The sequence below is a fragment of the Petaurus breviceps genome, unplaced genomic scaffold, assembly GCF_028583685.1.
Source record: "Petaurus breviceps papuanus isolate PSGF00001 unplaced genomic scaffold, PetGlider_PUasm1.0 138, whole genome shotgun sequence".
NCBI lineage: Eukaryota > Metazoa > Chordata > Mammalia > Diprotodontia > Petauridae > Petaurus > Petaurus breviceps.
Window position 1 is genome coordinate 29,927,958 of NW_027185694.1, and position 24,229 is coordinate 29,952,186.

Sequence of the window (24,229 nt, forward strand, 5' to 3'; positions counted from 1 at the left end):
GGAGATAAGGGTGTCTCTTTAAGGTCCATAAATCACCAGATGACTCAGGGTCTGCTTCAAAGCTGCAATGTGCTTAATTGACTTCAGAGTTGCTGATTTTCTGCACGTCCAGCTGGGTTTGCTCATGGTCACCACAAAGGATTTTTGGTCTGTCAAGACACTCTGTATCTTAGTTAATATAACCAATACTCATACAGCCCTTCTTGGTTAGCTGGATAATTGGGGAATTCAAGAACACACCCAAGGTCACTAATATATATGCATATACTTTGACCTCTAACAAAAAAAATTATAGCAGTTCTTTTTATAGTGATAAAGAACTGGAAACTTGGGGGCTGCTAGGTGGTACAGTGAATAGAGCACTGGCCCTGGAGTCAGGAGGACCTGAGTTCATCAAGAATGCTTGAAAGTCCTCTATTCCACTGAATGACCATATTTTCTCCTGAAACATGATACTAAGTTTTGCTGAGTAGGTGACTCTTGGTTTTAATCCCAACTCCTTTGACCTCTGGAATATCATATTCCAAGCCCTTAAATCCCTCAATGTAGAAGCTGCCAGATCCTGTGTTATCCTGATTGCGTTTCCACAGTATTCAAATTGTTTCTCCCTAGCTGCTTGTAATATTTTCTTCTTGATCTGGGAATTCTGGAACCTGGCTATAATATTCCTAAGAGTTTTCTTTTGGGGATCTTTTTCAGGAGGTGATTGGTGGATTCTTTCAACCTCTGTTTTGCCCTCTGGTTCTAAAACATCAGGGCAATTTTCCTTGAGAATTTCTTGGAGGATGATTTCTAGGTTCTTTCTTTGATCATGGCTTTCAGGTATTCCAATAATTTTTAAATGATCTCTCCTGGATCTATTTTCCAGGTCAGTGGCTTTCCCATTGAGATATTTTACATTGCCTTCTATTTTTTCATTTGTCTGGATCTGTTTAATAGTATCTTGATTTCTCATAAAGTCACTAGCTTCCATTTGTTCCGATCTAATTCTGAAGGAATGATTCTCTTCAGTGAGCTTTTGAGATTCATCTGGCAAATTCAGCTTTTTAAGGCATTCTTCTCCTCATTTGCTTTTTGAGCCTCTTTTGCCATTTGAGTTAGTCTATTTTTAAGGTGTTATTTTCTTCAGTCAGGTTGTTGACTCTCATTTTATAATTTTCTTTCATCATTCTCATTTTTCTTCCCAGTTTTTCCTCCACTTCTCCTATTTGGTTTTCAAAATCCTTCTTGAGCTCCTCTATGGCCTGTAAGCAGCTTATTCTTTTCTTGGAAGCTTCTGGTGTAGGAGTTCTGACTTCACTGTCTTCCTCCTGTTCCATGCTTTGATCCTTTTTGTCCCTGTAGCAGCAAGCACCCTAGCGTCCCCAGGGTGTCTGCCAACACAGGTTCTTGGATCTGCTTTGATAAAGGAAAGCAACTCAAAATGGGTTAACAAGCTTACTTTAATCAGTCAAATATGTATCGTTTACCTAGTTCAGGGGGAAAAGGTCAGCACCCCAAACTTCAGAATACACAGACAGAATTATTAAGACAGAGAAACAGATCAAGTATACAGTTTCCAAACTGTCCAACCATTACATCCATACCAAATCAACATCTCGGTTTTTCACAGACAGGGGGCTCTCAACAATGGCTTCCCAGAGTCCAGATCAAATCACAGAACACTTCTCAAAGTGAGCCCCAAAACAAAGCCTCAAATCAGGGTTTATATAGCCTTCTCCTGGCTCAGAGAATGTAGCAACCTTCTGGACCCACTGGCCAATCAAAAAGTATCTACTGAAAAACAAGCCTCCCACCCCAGGCTCCAGGTGCACTTTAGCCTAGGGGTAGGGAAGATCTTCAAAATTTACATTCCCATTACAGTCCCCAAAAAAAGAAATCCGAAGTCGGATTACTGTGCTTGCCTTGCTTCCCTTGATTGCTCATGTTGCCACGAGGACCTGAGTTCAAATCCAGCCTCAGACACTTAACACAAAAAACTAGCTGTGTGACCTTGGGAAAGTGACTTAACCCCAATTGCCCTACCTTTCCCCTCCAAAAAGAGAAAAAAATTTTTTTAGAGATGAAAACTAAAGGGGTGCTCATCAATTGGGGAATGGCTAACCAAATTAGAATGTGTACATACAATAGAATGTTATTGTGCCATAAAAAATTTATGAAGGTAATGATTTGAAAGAAAATTTGGAAATATTCATGTAGAGTGAAGTTAGTAGAACCAGGAGAATGACTTACACAACAACATTGTAAAGTTAAATAACTTTGAGACATTTAGGAACTCTGATCAATATAATGACTAGCCACAATTCCAGAGGACAGATAAGACATGCTACCCACCTTCTAGATACCTACCTAGCCTGTTTGTATTTAAATGTTTCCTTTGGTTCCTAGTGTTTTCTCTGTTGCTCCATACCCTTACTCCCTCATTCTTCCAGATTGTATTCCTTTTTTCTTTCCCTTTTTTTCTTCTCCTGTGATAATTTCAAGTTGGCAAAATCACTTCTAGACTCTGCCTTATTTACTCGCTTTATGACTTTTAAAGACATTAGAATTCTGAGAGGACTGGGTACTCCTTACTTTGATCTTCCAGGACCTCAGGAGGCAGCTTTAGTGGTCAGATACAAGGAAAAGCTGTATTGTTGCCTGCATGATCTGAACTCCATAGACTTTGGGATCTTTCATGCTCCTAACATCTGATTCAGGCTCCAGGCTCTAGGATTCCCCTACTCACCTCAAGTTCACATACTAGAAGGTTTCTGTGTGTTGTATTATATAGATAAGGTTTTCTGACTTGACCTAATGACCTCGAACTTTTGGCTATCTCTTTGTGAAGACATAGTCTGGTAAAATGAATTTACTATAATTTCTCCTTGGATTTCTTAATCATTAAAGGTATTCTTTTTTTTTTTTATTCTTTCTGAAGTAGCTATGAACTAAGCTCTCTACTCTTATTAACTTAACATCATAAAGAGAGTTTCCTGAGTTTTATTCTTAAGTGCTTCCTAGAGTTCCTTGGCTAACTACCTTTCTAGAATTTTTTAGTCCATGTAATCCTACTTATTCTTTTCTGCACCCTTTAAAATATGCTGTCTAGATTTATAGTGTATATCAAACAATGACCATATTTTCACTCCTCTATTACAAACTCTAGGAGAGAGTCACTTGCCCTCAAAATAGTTATGATTCCTACCACAGTAATCAATTCATCCCTTTTGGGGAGAATCATATCCAAAATATGATATCCTTTGTTTTCTCTCCATATTTTAAAGGGTGAAATTATCATTGAAGCAAGTCAAGAAATCATTAACTACTCTGATTTTGATAGAATAGTCTAGCAGATGTGCATATGATCAAAATCTCTAATCTCTACTATATCTCTATATTAGTCTTGTAATGTGTTTTTCAAATTCCTCATCTATTTCTTTTTTATGTCCTGATGGCCTTTAGCATATTTCAAGAACCACTTAGCTTCTATTTTTGCCTCTATTCATTTTCTCCCAATGCTTTGTTATTTTTCCCCACTCTGATTCCTAACTTCTCTGTATTTTGTTTTTACTCAGTATACAGTCCTATGCACTTATCCCATTTACTAGTCTTTTTTTCTGAATAAGGCCTACACATCTTCCATATTCCATATTCCATTCATATATCTTATCCCATTTGGTCTCAGTGATACCTTTGAGATCAAATTTACTTCTTAGCGTTAGCACCTCCAGTTAATCTTTCTTGTCATCTGTACTTTTTTATATTAGCATGGAGAAATTCAGAACAGATTCTCTTACAGTTCCACAATCCTGGTGGTAGCAGATAATGATGGCTCCTTGGAACATGAAGACATGTTCGGCACCTATGATATTAGAGGATGAGGTAGACCCAGAAGTATATGGAGCAAACATTCTACTTCTAGTTCTGTGTCCCAGGAAGCACAGGTTCTCTAGTACCTTTGGTACCTTGGAGTTAGGGATCTCCTACATTAAGATGTAATTTCATTGAAAGAAATTATTGTTGCTTCATTTATATTTGTGTCCTCATTGGCTAGCACAGTGTGTGACACATAGTAAATAACATATGCTACTTTATTGACTGGTGTCCTTAGGATTTCTTATGGAAGTGAATATTCTTTGGTACACGCCATCTGGCTCCTTGAGATTTGTGATCTCTGAAAGATGTGAAGTCTCTGCTAGAGAAATGCTCTGCTGCCAATGATAGCCATACCATCATCTCAGCAGAGTAGGAGAGTTGAAAATTTCAGTACAGGTAGCTCTTATGTCTCTGTTTCATAGTTGCAAAGAATTGCTTCTCTCTGCTCTGTTTTATGTGATTCATCAATGCTTTATAGCTGGTAAGGTAGAAAATGCTCCTGCAACCATGGATCTCTCCTCTTTCCTTTGATATGAGAGAAATGGAGTTGATGGTAGAAGTCAAGCATTTAGCTCTTCTTTTCCTCCCTGCTTATAATGAAAAGAACATAGTATTATCCACTTTGGTAATATAATAATCACTGTTGTAAGAGGAGATCACTCAGTAGGTGACTTGTACTCCTGTTTCAACAAAATCTTGTTGCTATTGGCCATCAGCTCTGGGAAATGAAAATAATATTGTTATAGAGAATGCTTCATTGAAATGGTCACTTAATTTTAAAATTATTTTTAAAGTGAGTTTTTATTGATGTATTTGTTTTTGTTACTCTCCCATACTTTCTCCCACTATCCTTCCCACTCCTCCCAGGAAACCATTCCATATAAAAAAAAATAGTACTTTAAAAACAAAAAAAGAATAAAGATTATGGATCAATACATAGGAAAAAAGTCATAAAATATGTGCAATGTGTGACACCTGTGGACTTCCCACCTCTGCAGGGGAATGGGGGGGGGAGAGGAAGTGTCCTTTCATATCTTTTCTTTTGAGCCATGCTTCTTTTATAATTTTGTAACATTCATTTTTGATCTTTTTTGTGATTCTTTTTTAAAATATTGTCCTCATGGAGTATATTATTTCCTTGGCTCTTCATCACTCTATTCATGTAGATTTTCCATGCTTTTCTGTATTCATCATATTCATCATATGTGATGTTTATATAGTGATATTTCATTATATTCGTGTACCACAGTTTATTTAGCCATTCACTAATCAATGAGCATCTACTTTTTTTCAGTTCTTGGCTGTCACAAAAAGTACTGCTATAAATATTTTGGTATATATAAGGAATTTCTTCTTTTCAAGGCCTCTTCAAGACTGGTAATGGAATTCCCAGTAAAAAGGGTAATCATTTTTAGTGATTTTATTTGTATAATTTTAAAATTGCTTTCCAAAAATCAAAATTGCTTTCTGACATTGACTATTCCTATCTTTTGTCATCTTTGCCAGTTTGTAGGGTATAAAAACCTCAAGGTTGTTTCAATGTGCATTTCTCTTATTAGTCATATGAGACGTTCTTTCATATGGTTGCTAATACTTATATTTTTCTTTTGGGTACTGTTTGTTCACATTTTTTGGCCACTTATCTGTTTATAAGTGGCTTTTGGTTTTATACACACACTAAAGGGTAGCTAGGTGGCACAGTGGATAGAGTGCTAGACCTGGAATCAGGAAGATTTCCCTTTGTGAGTTCAAATCTGACCTCAAACACTTACTATCTTTGTGAACCTGGGCAAGTCACTTAACCCTGTTAGTCTCAGTTTCTTCATCTGTAAAGTGAGCTGGAGAAGGAACCAGCAAACCACTCCAGTATCTTTGTAAAGAAATCCTCAATTGAGGTCATGAAGAATTGGATACAACAACAAAATTAGTGAAAACATATACAAAAATATAAAAACATTTTACATAGTAAATATCTTTACATAAAGATTTTTATATGTATATATATATATATGTATGTGTTTGTATTTTGGTCACATATATGTGTGCGTTAATTATTTATATCTCAGGCACCAAATCTTTATCTGACAAATTTGAAACAAAGATTTATTTCCCCCTTCAGCTGACAAAATAGTTTGCGCAGAAAGAAACATTTTAGTTTCATGAAATCAAAGTTATCTGTTTTACCTTTTGTAATTGTTTCTATCTCTTGTTTGGTTAAGAATAGATCTCTTATTCATTGCTGAGAATTATATGATCTCATCTAATTTTTTATGATATAAAATTTAATATTAAGGTCATGTATCCATTTAGAATGTATTGTAGAATATGGTGGTATGTATTAGTCTAAGCCTAATTTCTGTCAGACTGCTTTCCATTTTTCCAGCAGTTTTAATCAAATAAAGAGTTCATTCCTAAGGAATTTATGTTTTCCTTTTTATGAAACACTGTCTTATTGAGTTCCATTTCTTTTTCTCCTTTGTCTAGTCTCTTCCACGGATCTACCTCTCTATTTTTTAGCCATTACTAGATGATTTGATGATTGCTGCTTTATAATATAGTTTGAATAATATAGAAGTGCTATTCTACCTTTGTCTCTGCCTCTTTTTGTTATTTCATTTTGTATTCTAGATGCTTGATTTTTCCAGTTCAGTTTTGTTATTATTTTATCAAGTTTGTCAAAGTTATCCCTTTGATAATTTAATTAATATAGCATTAAAAGTGTAAATTAACTTTTGTGGTATTATCATTTTTATTATATTGGCATGACCCAAACATGAGCACTGGACATTCCTCTAAATGTTTAAGTTATTATTTATTTCTTTAAGGTTCACTTTGTAATTGAATCTATACAATTTTTTGTATATTTTGGCAGATTGTTCCCCAGATGTTTTATGCATTTTTTAGGTATTTGGAATAGGATTTCCCTTTCTCTTATTGATTCTTGAATTTTGTTGTTATTATGTAGAAAGGCTATAGATTTTGAAGATTTATTTTATCTGCAATTTTGTTATTAATTTTGTCAATTAGTATCATCGTTGATTCTCTAGGATTTTCTAAGTAGACCATTATATTTTCGACAAAGAGTGATAGTTAAATCTCCTCTTTACCTATCTTTATGCCTTCTATTTCTTTTTCTTGTCTTATTACTATTGCTAGCATTTCAAGAGCTATGTAAAATAATAGTTGGGACAGTACACATTCTTGTTTAGTCTCATAATTATTGGGAAAGATTCTAGTTTATTCCCATTATATATGATGTTTGCTTTTAGTTTTAGGTAGATACTTTTTATTATACTAAAAACAGGTTCCTCTATTTCTGTACTTTGTAGAGTTTTTAACATAAATAAGTATTGTACTTTTTGAAAAGCTCTTCCCACATCTGCTGAAATAATCATATGGTCTGGGATGCTTTTGTTTTTTAATATGATTTTAATATTAATTATTTATTATGATTAATTGTCAGCTAGTTTTCCAAATGTTGGCCCACTCTTGCACCCCTGGCATAAATCCAACTTAATCATGGTGAATAATTTCTTGAATAAATCACTCTAGTATGTTGTGTTGTTAATTTTTTAATATGAGTTGGATTCCTAATTTGTAATTTTTATTATGTTATTGTTCTTTTTTTTCTTCTATGGGAATGCATCTTTAAAATTATAAAGTAAGTTAATGAAAGAACATGGATTCATTTTGATAAAATATAATTTAAACATTATTTTTCAGAGAAACAGTATTTAAAGAGATAAATATATAATATAATTCAATCTTGGTAATCCATTTAAAAATTTCCTTTCTAGCCCTCCTATTGGTCTGGAAGGCCAAGTAACATTGCAAAGAAAGAACTGGAGAATGATACTAATACATCTCAGAGAAGCCCTTATATTCAGGATGAACCTACCAACTTGGTTGCAGGAGTAAGAATTTGTAATCTGACGAAGGTACTGTTTCATAGGTCTCCTTTCAAAAGCATGAGAAATACTACTATGGCTTAGATAAGCACTTCTCGCATTATTGAACCCCCTTACCTTCTTAATAATTTTTGAGGACCCCAAAGACATTTAGTTTATGTGGATCATAGTTACAAAGATTTACCATGAATAAAATTAAAACAAATAAAGTTTTAAAATATTTATTAGCCTATTTAAAATAACAATAACAAACTCATTACTTATTAACACAAATAACATCTTTTAGGAAAAATTTATTTTTTTTTAATTCTTTTTAATTCTTTTGCTTTTTGGAGGGCAATTGGGGTTAAGTAACTTGCCCAAGGTCACACGGCTAGTTTTTTTGTGTATGTGTTAAGTGTCTGAGGCCAGATTTGAACTCAGGTCCTCCTGACTCCAGGGCCAGTGCTCTACTCACTGTGCCACCTAGCCACCCCAAAAATGACTATTTTTAAAAGAAAAAATATTTATGAGAAGAATAGTACTGTTTTACATATTTTGGCCAATCTCTTTAATGTGTGATTTTTTTTTTTTTGCTTTTTCAGGGCAATTGGGATTACGTAACTTGCCCAAGGTCACACAGCTAGTTTTTGTGTGTGTGTGTGTGTTAAGTGTCTGAGGCTGGATCCGAACTCAGGTCCTACTGGCTCCAGGGCCGGTGTTCACTGCGCCACCTAGCTGCCCCTAATGTGTGATTTAATAGAAGATAGCTAAATACCCTTATCTGCTTCTTCATTCAGTCTGTTTTTATATATTGTTTTAGTTGAAGTATATAAAGAAAATCTGGCCTCACATAAATATATTTCAAAAGGCTTATAATATGATTTTTCTTTTTTTTCTTTTTAGAGGGAGATAGGTAAGGCAATTGGGGTTAAGTGACTTGCCCAAGGTCACTAGTTTTTTGTGTTAAGTATCTGAGGCCGAATTTGAACTCAGGTCCTCCTGACTCCAGGGCTGGTGCTCTATCCACTGTGCCACCTAGCTGCCCAGGCTTATAATATTTTAGTATTGTTATGAAAATGGCTTTGACCTTGAGAACCTCCTAAAGGGGTCTCAGGGACCCCCAGGGATCCTTGGACCTGCACTTTAAGAACTGCAAGATTAAACCAGTTGTCCTAAGAAAGATTTTGTGTGAGATAATAATAATAGTTACCCCCTATTATACAATGTTTGAAGCTAGGTTATAAACTAAACATTCTTGATTTCCCTTTAATATTATGAATTAAAATTAATGGATGACAATTTCAACTGAATGGGGTAGCTGAAAGCACTGTTAAAAAATTACAGTAGTCAAGAAGGAGCTAGAGTTCACATTAAAATCCTGGTCTACTGGGGCAGCTAGGTGGCACAGTGAATAGAGTACTGGCCTTGAAGTCAGGAGGACCTGAGTTCAAATGTGAACTCAGACACTTAACATTTACTAGGTGTGTGATCTTGGGCAAGTCACTTAACTCCAATTGCCCTGCCTTCTCCCCTCCAAAAAGACAAATAAACAAACAAAAAAATCCCAGACTATTTTCCACGAATATTTCCTGTTTGTAAAATATAGGAATTGACAACTAGCAGCCCACAAATTGCATATGACTTTTCTTTTTCGTGGTTTACCTAGATCTAGTCTGCATTTGGTTGTGAGGATTTTATGCCCTAATACATTGTCAACCTTTGTATAGGTGCTGAGAAAAAGGTATATTCCTTTCTATTCCCATTCAACTTTCTCTAGAGATCTGTCATATCTAACTTTTGTAAAATTCTATCCACCTTCTTACTGCTTTCTAGTTTATTTTTTGGTTAGATTTATCTAGTTCTGAGAGGGGAAATTTGAGGTCCCTCCCTAGTGTAGTTTTATTGCCTATTTTCTCCTATAATCCCTTTAACTTCTTTAAGAATTTGGATGCAATAGCATTTTGTGTATATATATATATATATATATATATATATATATATATATATACAATATTGATACTATTTCGTTGTCTGTGGTACATTTTAGCAAGATGTAGCTTCTTTGCTTATCTCTTTTAATTAGATCTATTGTTGCTTTTGCTTTTTTTGAAATCATGATTGCTACCCCCCCCCTTTTTTTTTTCTTCAGCTGAAGCTTAATAAATTCTGCTGCATCCCTTTACCTTTATTCTGTGTGTGTCTCTATTCTTCAAGTGTTTCTTGTAAACAACATATTGTAGGAATTTGGTTTTTAATTCACTCTGCTATCTGCTTCCTTTTTATGAATGAATTCACCCCATTCAAATTCAGTTATGATTATTTATTATGATTATTTCCCTCCATCCTATTTCCCCTCTGTTTATCATTCTCTGTCACTTCATCCAGTATGCCCTCCCTTTTGTCATCTCATTCTTTTCTTATCCCCCTCCCCTCATACTTTCCTATAGGTCAAGATGGATTTCTTTATCCAACTGAGTGCATATGCTATTTCAGGTCCTCAGATCCTTTAATGTAGAAGGTGATAAATGTTATGTTATATTGATTATGCCTTCACAGTATTCGAATTATTTCTTTTTAGCTGCTTGCAGTATTTTCTTCTTGATCTGGGATGTCTGGTATTTGATTGTAATATTTCTTGTAGTTTTCATTTTGGTATCTCTTTCAGGAAGTGATTGGTGGATTCTTTCAATTTCTCTTTAACCCTCTGGTGCTAGAATATCAGGGCAATTTCCTTGCTAATTTCTTAAAAGATGATGACTAGGCTCTTTTTCTGTTTATGGCTTTCAGGTAATTCAGTAATTCTTAAATTATCTCTCCTCTATCAGTTTTCCAGGTCAGTTGTTTTTCCAATGAGATATTTTACATTTTCTTCTATTTTTTTTCATTCTTTTGATTTTGTTTGATTGTTTCTAGATGTCTAATAAAGTCATTAGTTTCCTCTTGCCCAATACTAACTTTTAAGGAATTATTTTCTTCAATAAGCTTTATCATTTGGCCAATTCTTCTTTTTAAGAGATTCTCTTGAATTTTTGTATATCTTATTTCCATTTCACCAGGTCTCATCTGCTTTGATTCTAATTCTTTTATAGTATTATATTTAATAATAAACCGTGTCCATTTAAAAAAATGTGCTATGGAATATGGCATGAGATGTTGGTCTAAGCCTAATTTCTGCCAAACTGCTTTTCATTTTTCTCAGCAATTTTTTTTTCACATAGAGAATTCTTTCATAATTTATATTTTCTGATGTATTGGGTTGGGGTTCCATTATTGGGTTTGGGGTTCCATTATTTCTAATTCTCCCTTGTCAAGTCTGTTTCATTAATCTATCTTTCTGTTTTTTAACTAAAACCAAATGGTTTGATATTATTTTCTCATCATCCCCACCTATTTTCATTATTTCCTTTGTCATTGTACATCTTTTGACTTGCCAAAAGATTTTCTCATTATTTTATTGTTATGTAAAATATTCCTTTGATAATTTGATTGACATAGCATTAAAAGTGTAAATTAACTTTGATAGCATTGTAATTTTTATTATTTTGGCATGACCTAGCCATGAGCATTGCATATTCTTTGAACTATTTAAATTGTTCCTTATTTCTTTAAGGAGCCCTTTGTAATTGAATTTATATAAGCATTTTGCATGTGTTAGTAGACTAATCTCCAGATACTTTACGCATTCTATACTTATTTTGTTATTTGGAATGGGATTTCTCTATTATTGATTCTTGAATTTTGTTATAATTATATAGAAATGCTATTGAATTTTTAGGGTTTATTTTGTAGCCTGCAACTTTGAATTAATTGTTGCTGTTACTATCTTTGCTGATTTCATAGGATTTTCTAAGTAAATCATCATATCCCTGGTGAATAGAGATAGTTTTATCTACTCTTTTCCTATTTTTATGCCTTTCATTTATTTGTCTTGTCTTCTTGCCATTGCTAACATTTCCAAAACTATCAAATAACAGTATAGATAGTAGAAATCCTTGCTTTACTCCCATATTTATTGGAGAAGGTTCCAATGTATTCATACTGCATATGATACATCCTTTTAAAATATTCTTTATGTGATATTAAAAACAGCTCTCTCTAGGCCTATATTTTGTAGGGGTTTTGTTTTTAGCATAAATGAGTGTTGCACTTTACCACAGTTTTTTCTTTCCACCTCTATTGAGATAATCATGTGATCTTGTATGTTTTTGGTTTTTTGGAGGTGGGAAGGCAGGGCACTTGGAGTTAAGTGACTTGCCCAACGTCACACAGCTAGGGTGTCAAGTGTCTGAGGCTGGATTTCAATTCAGGTCCTCCTGACTCCAAGGTTGGTACTCTATTCTCTCTGCCTCCTAGCTGCTCCATGATTTTGGAAGTTTTGGTTTGGATATGAGTATGATGATGATTTTCCTAATGTTGAACCATTCTTGCATCACCAGTATAAATATAACTTAGTCATGACAAATTCTTTACCTAAATTGCTGTAGTCTGTTTGATAGGGTTTTGTTTAAAATTTTTGAATCAGCATTGTTTAATGTTATTGGTCTATAATTCTCCTGTGCTTTATCCTTCCCTGGTCTGGGTATTAGACTATATTTGCCTCATAAAAGGATTCAGGTAGGTGCTTTCATCCTTAGTTTCTGAGAATAATTTGTGAAGTATGAGTACTAGTTGTTCTGTAAGAGTGTGATAGAATTCTCATAAATCATCCAGATCAAGAGTTATTGGTAATTTCTTTTTTTAAAAAATGCTTTATTAACTTCTGATTTACATCATTCATTTCCACCAGATTTCGAATTACAAATTTTTTCCCTGTTTTTCCCCTATCCACCCCCCCCAAATAGCAGTCCCACAGGATATCCCCTCCTCCAATCTGCTCTCTCCCATATTTTCTCCCATACTCCTTTCGACTTTTCCAGTGGATCTCTATGCCCCAGTGCCTGTATATCTTATTTCCCAATTACATGTAAAATAGTATTGATAATAGTATGTATATATATATATATACACATACATACATATTTGAATATTTGATTTTAAAACTTTGAATTCCAGATTCATTCCCGTCCTCCCAAACATCCCAAACACTGGGGTTTTCTCAGTTGCCGGAGTTATTAGATGGGTACCGTCTCTGAGGTCTCCACATGCTCTGACAAGCTGGACACACACCCCAGGACCTCCACCCTAGACTGCAATCTGGATCCAAGCAGGTTAAAGCAAGAGCGATTACCCCTCAGACTGGTGCTTGGTCCTCCTGTACTCTGCAGGCCAGGAGCTGAAGCTGCCACATGGCACTGGCTGGCTGCGCCGGTGTCTCAGCGCCTTCTCGCCCCCAAGCCACGCACTCCCACTTACTAGGTCCCAAAGTCCAGACTGCACTGACCTCTCACCTTGTCCTTCACATCCGTGTGTTGATAAATCTGGAAACGGCCACAACTGCTGCTGATCTGGAATCCCTCTGGCCAGCAGCTGGTCAGACCCACCCTGGGGCTAAAACGTCGGAGTGGAGCTGGGCTCAGCTCCCAGAGCGCTGTGCTGGCCAATTCCTGCCAGCCTGCTGGGCTATCCTCAGTGGGAGGTTAGCTTCTTTATGTCATTTTGTGGGTTCTGCAGCTCCGTTTGTTTAGAGTCCCCTTTTTACATGGATTGGGGGAGGTAGAAGCCATAGCAGCAGGGAGGTACTGCTTCTACTCTGCCATCTTGACTTCGCCCCTCCATTTTTTTTCATAATTTTGAATTTGTCTTAATATTTCTACTTGTCTCATGAAGTCATTGGGCTTTTATTTGGTCCATTATAATTTTTAGGGAGTTGTTGCTTGAGCAACATTTTATAACTCTTCTTCCTAGATGTTAATTGCCTTTCCAATTCTTTTTTTCATAGTTCTTATTCCTTTTCCAACTTTTTTTTCCTGAAATTATGTCATTCCAGTTATAAAAACCTTTAAATATTGTTATTTCAACTCTCCCAAGAATTCTAGTTGAGTTTCTTTACTTTGTGCCCAAGCTCTGTTTTTCTCTGAGTCATTACTTATATGTTTTGGAGTCATTCTCTTTGTGTTTATGCCATGAGCATCCCTGCCACCATAATAGCTCATTATGATGTTCTTTTTTTGTTTCCTCATTCCAGTACTGATTCCACATCCAGTCCTGATTAATTAGTTAGTTAATACCTGATTTTGAACTTTATGTTAGGGTCAGGCTCAACACACTTTTGGAGGGAATGTCTAGGCTATTCCTGTTGCTACTTTCTTGGGTTTTGAATACTGTGTTACTCCAGGATTTCAGGGACACAATGGCAATCTATAAATTTTCACTTGTCCCAGTGTGTTCTAATCTCAGGAAAAATTTGGTTGTTACCTTTCTGGTCTGAGTTTTCAAGTTCTTGACCTGAGTTTGGGTCTATACATGAGTAGACTGCTATAGGATTCCTGCCTTGGTTATTCCACTGCAGACTGGGTTAGATGCTAAAACTGAGACCTTATTCTGTACTTGGATTCTGAGTCAAACCTGCTGCTTCTGCTTCTGGCTTCTGAACTTCTTCCTTTCTTTCCATACTGCCCAGAGCCTGCCTACCTGAGAACATCACACCCTTGCCCAACTTGACCTGGTGTAATGCCAAGCAAAGAAGCTTTCCAGAAGAACTGCTACTGTGAACAGCTTTTTTTGTTTTTTTCGTTCTGATTACTCAGTATAGTGATCACTCTATTCCATAACAAAAGCAAAATATCCATGGAAAAATCAAGGTACAGCATAATTCAAAATACAGCATTTACCATATTTCAGCTTATCACAGAAAAATCACAATGTAATATTCATAACATAGTCTCAAAGTAAAATAGTCACTCTTAAGTTAATTCAATCAGTCACTTATCAGTAGTATCAAAGTACACAGTAGAAGTCTTCCACTCTTGGGGCAAAGTCTTGATTAACTCAGTCACTAACCAGTAGTCTCAAAGTCTTCCACTCTTGGGTCAAAGTCTGATTAACTCAATTAGTCACTAATAGTCTCAAAGTCTTCCACTCTTGGGGCAGAGTCTTGATTAACTCAATCAGTAACAATAGTCATAGTACTCATAGTACAATCAGTCACTTATTCAGTAAAGTCTTACTAAGTTTAGTATCATACACAAAATCCTCCTCCCCTTAGGTCACTAGTAAACTGTAATTCCATAATTACTTAGTACCCAAGGAGAGGTCTTTTCTTCATCTTGACTTGGGGCCTGTTCTCAGATTCCCTGGATCCCCTTCCATGGTCCCCAGATTCTACCTGGATTCAATGGCAGAGAGCTCCCAGTTCCTTGACCAACTTTCTGGGCAGGTCCTGCTCCACACTGGTCCATGTCAGATCCCTCACCATTTCTGCTCCAGGGAATTAAAGGCTCAACCAAGCTGCAAACAAAGTCTCAGCATCCCAGCTATGCTTCAGTCACCTGGGCTCCTGGCTCCTATCTCTGTATTCCAGGCTCCTGGCCTCCTGGCTCTGGGCTTCTGGGATCCTGTTCAGAAGAAGCTCTACCACCACAAGTTCTCAGGACTCAGTTCTTCATTCTCCTGTAGCTGTTCTGCCACCAGATCTCAGTCTCAAGGAAATTCTGACTGTGCCTCTCTGGGACTTTTCTTATATACACAATATTATGTACTCCCTTCAGCCAGTTTCCTGTTAAGTCAGTAACAAGGGGACAAGAATTCTTACCTTCTGTTCAGAGGCTTGATCAGTTACTAAATGTTAAGTACCTGCTACTTTTTCCAACATAAAAGGGATCTTCAAGTTCAAAATTACATTACCATTACATTCCACCCCTCTAGGATCCTTGGCCTTACAATCTCAATCTAAATGGCCATGGATCCTGGAATGAATAGAGGCACTATACTTTGTAATCCTTGCCAACTATGCCATAATGTAATGCCAAGCAAAGGCAACTTCCCAAGGTTTAAAATACCAGCATAGCTGCTCTCCATTTTATTCAGTGACAAATTAAGAACAGAGAAAATGAAAATACAGCATTCACCAAGTATAATTCAACAATTCCCAAGTACTACCCCACCCTTGGACATTACATTCATTTAGTCAATCACAAAGCCCCTCTTCTCCAATGGAGATTAGTTTCCAATCATAAGCAAAGTACATTCATCTCATCAGTCCCAGAGCACAAAAATGTCAAAAGTTTCCTACCCTTGTATCACAACTGAATAGGCCATCTACCCCAGAGTTACAACAAGCTTAAGCACAGCATTTAATACCCAAAGAGAGGTCTTTTCTTCATCTTGACCTGAGACAAGTTCTCAGCAATCTTTGTTCCTGGGGAGACAAAGCTTAGCAAGGCCACAAGATACATTGCCAGTGTCCTCATTAAATCATTCTCTGTCTGCAGAACAGTCCTAGGACCCCTTAAAACATTAGCAAAACACTCTTCCAGGATTTTTGTAAACATACAACAAGAAAATCCTTCTTCAGGGCTTCTGAACCAACAGCAATGTTCCAGAACTTCTGCAACAACAGCACTGGCCTTCACCAGTGGACGCAATTCACTCACTGTCTGCAGAACAGTCGCAGGACCCCTGAACCAACATCAAGGTTCCAGGACCTCTGCAACAACAGGACTGTCCTTCACCAGTGGACAAATCTGGCAAAACAACATCAAAACAGACAGACAAAGTACCAGCATAACAGCCATACCTCCTCAGTCCTTGGCAGCTCTGGGTGGCAGCTCTCAAAAGTCCTGGGCAGTTCGAACTGGCCCTCAGCAATCCTCTCCATCTCTTTGCCTCCACGATGCTGCTTCCAAAAAATTCTTCTGCCTCTCTCTCTGCTTGTGCCTCTCTAAATTCACATCACCAACTCCTCCCAGTTCAGCCCTCTCTTTTTACATCAACAAATCCATCCCACAACTGGTATTCACAAGTTCTGGGTTTTAACACAATCAATCTGAGAACCAAACCAATACAAGGGGATCTTTTAATTCCATTACTATTACTATTACTGTGGGTCTATGAAGAGGAAGTAAGATAGCCAGTTAACACCTGTCCCAGCTACAGAACCTTGATGTGAATCTGATAGAACCCTAGTGTGGTCTGGGACTTCCTCTTGTCCTGATATGCAGCCTCTACTGCCATGCTGAGTGATCTCCAGAAAGTACTCCTATTCCGACCCTGTCAGCACAGAACTCACTGTGGCCAGCTGAGCTAGACAAATGACTCACTGACCTTTTCTGGATTTCCTCATCCAGATTCAGTTTGGTGTGTTTTCTTGATTGTTTTAAAGGAGTTTGTAAAGGGTAGCTCACTTCATTCTCTCTAGTCACACTCAGTAGTGGCTTTGTTTTCTTATCCAATCTGTCACTCTTTCAATTTATTTGATTTTTAAGTTAGTTCACATTTTGAAATTATAAGCATGTTTAGATTTTCCTCCATTTATCAATTATACTGGTTGTTTTTACTCATCCTTTGTAAATGTAGTACTTTATCTTTTCTATTCTTTTAGCTTATTCTACTTTATAGCAACCCTATTCCCACCAGTTGCCTTTCTCCCTCCTATTTGTGACCCTTTTCTTTAGTTTTGGAGATGAGCTTAACTCATTAATTCCTTTATCTTTCTCTTCCTTTTTTTCTTTCTGTTAAGTATTCAAATAAAATGTCCCTCTTTTTTTTCTCTTTTAACCTATTAGCTTTAAATTTTTGTTTCCTGTGTTTCTTATACATAGCCCTCATACTTACTTAATCTTTCTTTAGTCTGTGTTCCTCACGAAATTAAAGCTCCTAAGGTTCCTGTTTCAGGTTCCTTCTAAAAAGTTTTTATTGTTGCCTTATAGATCTTGTCCCCTTTCCCCCTTTTGTCTTTTCTGCCTTATTCTTAGAAATACCAATTATTGCAGGTGATAGGGTAGAAATCCATGGTAGAAATCTTCCTGTAACTTTGGTCTTCTGTTTCATTACTACCCTCTACCCTCTTGTAATGCCGATGTGATACCCATAGCACCTGATATGAATATGCGTACGTATTTCCAGGGTAAATTCACAAAATATAATAAACTCTCTTCCTCAAAGGCAAAACCAAAATATTTATTTGGAAATCACTATTAGGATACCAGAAGGTAAGATTTAACAAGGTATTCATCACCAATCCAGGGAGCAATAATCTCTTAAGCATTGTTTCTGTCAGACCACTCCACAAACAAGTTCCCCTAGGCAAGTTCCTCCCTCCACTCTCTGCTCTGTCTCTCCTTCTCTGTTTCATCTCACTCCATGCTCAGTTGGGCAGACTCTTCCCATGCACTGGGCTCCATGTGACTCTGGCTATATCACAGCCATGAGCTGGGCCAGAGCTCAAAGCAGGTCACATAGGCCTATTAATGAGAGGGGAAGAGCTTCCTATTCCATTAACATTATACCTCTCCATGATCATTTTTTCTCCAAAATCACAGTAAAAAAAAAAAACACTCTGGAACTATTCCCTCACACTTTTCACACCCTCACCTAGATTTCTGCATCCCTGTCTCATGAGGTGGAATTATTCTCTCTAAGTACTAACTCCCTATAGATCGTACCCATTTTTTACTTTCTTTTTTCATTAGTTAGGCTCAAGTTTTCAGTATATGACCTTGGGTTGTATCTTCTGCTTTTTTACTCTTTGCCACACATTATTCAATTCCCTCCTGTGGTTTCTTATTCGTGTTCTTGGTGTCTTAGACCAGAGGTATGAAACATATGGCCCATGGGCTACAACTCATGAGTCTAATCCAAATTAGATTAAAATGTAATCGGAAAATATTTAATTAAAAATAAAATAGAACATAGGTAATATTAATATGTGGTTTTCTAAGTCAAATGTAGCCTGCAGGGATCTTTATGTATGGTTTAGTGCCCCCCCCCATTTCTGTTTGAGTTTGACACCTCTGCCTTACACTATAGAGACAGTTGAAGTTGCCATATTTGTCGTATATAATTCTTGTTTTGAAAAGGTTTTGAGAGGTATTTAGGATCAGACAAAATGTACAGTCTTCCTTCTTGGTCATGTGACCTGGCTGTCCCATCAAGCACTTAATAAGTATCTACTATATGCCAGACACTTTGTTAGGCACCCTAGGATACAAAGACAAAAATGGAAAACATTCCTTACCCTCAAGGATCTTATAGATACTGGTGGGATACAGCACAGTAAAAATTATTTGCCTAGAATTTAGCAAAACATTTGCAAAGCCTCTCACTATTCTTCTGAAAAAGATGAAATATGGGCTACATAGGGGCAACAGGTAGAAATCATAGGAATGAAGATTTAGGTTTGATGTAAGGAATCACTTCCTAACAACTAGAGCTATTGGAAAGTATAATGTGCTGCCTTAAGAGGTAGTAAGGTTCCCCTGCTAGAGGTCTTTAAGCCATACTATGTCAGCTATGTTATATAGGGGATTCTTTTTTTTTCTTTTTTTTTTAATTCAATCTTTAATTTATTAATTTGTTTGTTTCCTTTTAGTTTACAGGATTCAATTCCACAATTCCTTGAATTTCACATTTTGTCCCCCTCCTTCCCCTCTCCCCCCATGGCGTCTTATAATCAAGTATAGGATCTGTAAATACTTTCACATTATACAATGGTCAGGTTATAAGGATGGATTGTACCAGCTGGAATGAAAAATGGTAAAGAGGACATAAAATCAAATAAGAGAACGAAAAAGATCAGGTATTTTGCTTCCACCTGGATATAAATTTAGATCTTTCTAGTTCTTTCTCTGGATGCACGTTTTTCTCTCCATCATGCGTCTTTTGGGATTGACTTATATCCCTGCATTGTTGAGAAGAGTCCAGTCTATCAAAGGTGGTCATCACACATACGTTGTGTCCGTAATTGTGTACAAATTCCTCCTGGTTCTACTCTTCTCACTCAGCATCAGTTCTTTTAAGCCTCTCCAGGTAAATATGAAGACCGCCTGCTCCCCGTTTCTTATAGCGCAATAATATTCCATAACATGCATATACCACAACTTGTTCAGCCATTCCCCAATTGATGGACACCCCCTTAATTTCTAATTCTTTGCCACAACAAAAAGAGCTGCTATAAACATTTTTGTTCATATGGGTCTTTCTCCCATTTCTATGATCTCTTTGGGATATAACCCTAGGAGTGGTATTGCTGGATCAAAGGGTATGAAAGTATTTATAGCCCTTTGGGCATAGTTCCAGATTGCTTTCCAGAAAGGCTGGATCAGTTCACAACTCCACCAACAATGCATTAGTGTTCCAGTTTGCCCACATCCTCTCCAGCATTTGTCATTTTCCTGTTTTGTCATCTTAGCCAATCTGACTGGTGAGATGTGGTACCTCAGAGTTGTTTTGATTTGCATTTCTCTAATCAATAGTGAATTAGAGCATTTCTTCATGTGCTTATAGATAGCTTTAATTTCTTTCTCTGAAAACTGCCTGTTCATATCCTTTGACCATTTATCAATTGGGGAATGACTTGTATTCTTATAAATTTGACTCAGTTCTCTGTATATTTTAGAGATGAGTCCTTTGTCAGAGACATAGGTTGTAAAGATTCTTTCCCAATTTCCCACCTCCCTCCTAATCTTGGTTACATTGGCTTTATTTGTACAGAAACTTTTAAATTTCATGTAGTCAAAATTATCCATTTTACATTTTATAATGTTCTCTAATTCCTGTTTCGTCATAAAGTCATTCCCTCTCTATATAGGGGATTCTTTTAGGAGTATTTGTTGTTGTTCAGTCATTTTCAGTTGTGTCTGACTCTTCATGAACCCTTTGGGGTTTTCTTGGCAAAGATACTGGAGTGGTTTGTCATTTCTTTCTCCACTTCATTTTATAGATGAGAAAACTGAAGCAAACAGGGTTAAGTGACTTGCCCAGGGTCATACAACTAGTAAGTGTCTAGGGCAGGATTTGAACTCAATTCTTCCTGATTCCAGGCCTGGCATTTCATCCACTGTACCACCTAGCATAGTGTGAACTATACTGACCTCTGAGATCTCTTCCAACTCTGATTTTCAGTGATTCTATACATTAAAGATGATAAGAAAATTTCAAATTAGCAAAAATATCATGAAATGAAATACATAAGAAATTAGAGCAACTAAAGACAGTTTAGAGAGAGACTTAGAACAATAAACCAAAAAGAAAAATAGATCTTTTATTCTTCCAAAGTGAATTCTGCTTTTTGCTAGCTCTACAAAGTATCCTGTTTGTAGTATGGGGGGGCAGAATTTGCTCTCCTCCAGCTAAGTTGATGTTATTTTGACTTATAACCACAAAAAATAATGATGATAATGATAGGAGCTAGCATATATAGTATATATATATATAGCATATATATAGACTATATACATACATATAGATATATAGATATACATATATATATATTCATTTGATCACAGATGGCAATACATTCATGTGTTGATAAGATGTTAGTATCTTGTTATCTCTTTGTAAAATACAAATATATAGATGAATACTGGATGTGTTCAGCCAGTGATCAGCCAGTCCCCCTTTCCCCCAGCCCTGTGATCCTTAAAATACACAGTTCAAGAGCTGGACTTTGTTAAGGCAAAATATGACAGTCAAGTACCATGTCCCTGAAGCAGAATCAATGGGGGGTAGGGATGGGAGAGGGAGAAGTTTCTCCTTGTCCATCAGACTTGATATCAAGCAGCAAAGTTACTTGCCCTGGAGAGACTAGATTCAAATAGTGGAGAGTTGGTTCAAGAAAAAAAAATAACCATCTCTAGACCAGGGAGGGAAAAAGAAGTTACATGATAACTTTATTACATATTTAAAAGGAATGGCAAGTTGTACACAATAGACTTGCAGTTTCAGGTACAGACGTTTTCTCTTCTATGTTATGGAAGTGCTTGTTTTATTTCTTAAGTTCAGAATATAATAATTTTTTTTAAAAGAGACTATCTCTTGACTTGAGGCCAGAAGCATCTTCAAAGAGTATATATAACCTCTGGCAAAAGACAATTGAGTCAGTTACAGAATCATGAAAGTTACTGTGTCCTAGAGGTGGCTTGGTGACACAGGGGATAGAGGTACCGGGCCTGGAGTCAGGAAGACCTGAGTTCAAATCCAGCCTCAATCACTTATTTACTGTGTGACCCTGGACAAGTCACTTCATCTCTGTTTGCCTCTGTCTACTCAACTCTAAAATGAGTCTAATAATAGCATCTACTTCCCCAGGTTGTTGTGAGAATCAAATGAGATAATGTTTGTAAGCACTTGGCACAGTGCCTGACACATAGTAGGTGCTATATAATTGCTACATCATTATTATTTTTATTCCTGTAAAAAACAGATCATGGGAACCCAGAAAAGCAAGTAACCAGCAGAGAAATATGGTCAAGGCTGCAGGGTAGGGAGTGAGGGGTTGGGGAGAGGGGTAAAACTTTGGGAGAACTTCCAAAGAGAGGAGAGAAAGGCTTCAAGACCCAGCAGTGTAGAAGAGTGAGTAGATTGATGTTGACTGCTCCCTCCATAAGTATCTCATTCCCGTTGTACTCTTAAGTATCTATACATGTTGGGAATTATTTGTAGAAGAGTACCCTTAAGGTTTCTAGAAGAAACTTTTGTAACTGCTATTATTACTATTCTGTTTTATTAAGTGCCTTTGCTAAGAGCCAATTGTGTTGACTTAATGACTGTTAATTGTAATCATACTTGTGGTGGCTCATGTGTTATTGTTTTAGGATTGGGTGCCCACAGGTACCCTATTATATTATTAATAATATAGTAATAGCATTTATATAGCGCCTGCTATGTACTAGACACTGTGCTAAGTGCTTTACCAATATTATGTCATTTGAACCTGAGATAGTAGTTACCCTAGTTTGAATGTAAGTTGGGTGATATAACCCAAAAGATATACTACAGGCGTTCTCCAGCTCGTCCTCACGTGTTCTTCTTTCCTCCGAGCTAGTCCATGGTGCTTTGCTGTTGCTGTCAACATGTCTGCTGGAAATGCCAAGATTGGGTACCCAGCCCCCAATTTCAAAGCTACCGCTGTTATGCCTGATCGGCAGTTCAAAGACATCAGCCTTTCGTACTACAAAGGGAAATACGTCATGTTGTTCTTCTACCCCTTGGACTTCACTTTCGTGTGCCCTACGGAGATTATTGCTTTCAGTGATTGAGCTGAAGAATTTAAGAAAATCAACTGCCAAGTGATTGGTGCTTCAGTGGATTCTCACTTCTGTCACCTTGCCTGGGTCAACACAGTCAAGAAGAATGGTGGACTGGGAGCTGTGAACATCCCATTGTTGTCTGACCCCAAACGCACCATTGCTCAAGATTATGGGGTCTTAAAGACAGATGAGGGAATTTCATTCAGGGGTCTCTTCATCATTGATGAGAAGGGGATCCTTCGCCAGATCACCATCAATGACCTTCCCGTGGGCCGCTCTGTAGATGAAACTCTTCGGCTTGTCCAGGCCTTCCAGTTCACAGACAAGTATGGTGAAGTGTGCCCTGCTGGTTGGAAACCGGGGAGTGACACCATCAAGCCTGATGTTCAGGGGAGTAAGGAATACTTCTCCAAGCAGCAGTGAGCTGCTCTCGGCAGCCACGGAGGGTCTTCTTCCTCCTCCCCCCCCCCCCCCCCCCCAGGGGCCTGTGGATTCACTAGCTACTGTCTGCAGGACAAATGTGCTTGATCTTCTCCAGCCTTTCAGCTGGAAGGTCTCTGTAGCAGGAGCCCAGGCAGTGTGGGGTAGCTGGGCATGCCCTCTGCTCGTGGGGCCTGACTCATCCACATCATTCCTCCTTCTCGTGGGGCAGCAGCCCACCGGCTGAGCCTGCCAGCTCTCTTTCTCACTCTTAATGACCAAGTGCTGTGTTAACATTGTACCATAGTCACCTCTTTGGGCTCAAGCCCTTGTTGTTTTGTAGCTCTATTAAACTTGTCCTAAGAAAGCAAAAAAAAAAAAAAAGATATACTACACTATTTTGATTGGTATAGCACTAAATCTTTAAATTAATTTAGGTAGCATTATTTTTATTATATTATATAGCTTAGCCATGAACTTAATATTCAACCAGTTATTATTTTTTTTTATTTCTTAAATGAATGTTTTTAAATCGTCTTGAGTATGTCTTGGTAGATTGTCTCCTGGATCTTTTATCCCGGATATTTTGAATGGGTCTTTTTTTTTCTGTCATTTCTTCTTAGATGTTATTATTACCATGTAGAAATGTTGTTGGTTTTTTATGGATTTATTTTGTATTCTTGCTATTTTGCTAAATCTATTAATTGTCTAGGCTTCTTTGCTGATTTGCTTAGAATTCCTAAGTAACCATTGTGTCATTAGCAAATAGGAATGTTTTTGTCTCCTCTTTGCCTATTTTTGTCTGTTAATTTTGTTTTCTTATTCTTATTTTTCTCATCTTAAGTGATAGGAGGAAAGGAGGTATCTTTGGGGAAAGTTTTTTTGTATTTCCTCATGGTTTTAGATGTTTGCTTTTTATCCCTTCTATACCTACGT

General features: G+C 37.0%; 1 protein-coding gene and 1 pseudogene across 1 annotated transcript in view; both read left to right on the top strand.

Moving 5' to 3' along the window:
• The window catches only part of LOC138143979 (phospholipid-transporting ATPase ABCA3-like), a 282,495-nt gene that overhangs the window by 160,335 nt on the left and 97,931 nt on the right, over positions 1–24,229 (top strand). Inside the window, exon 10 of the mRNA XM_069065289.1 lies at positions 7,656–7,796. Coding sequence (XP_068921390.1) covers positions 7,656–7,796 — 141 coding nt within the window. The remainder of the gene's footprint in view (positions 1–7,655; positions 7,797–24,229) is intronic.
• Positions 22,621–23,652, top strand: LOC138142391 (peroxiredoxin-1-like; annotated as a pseudogene).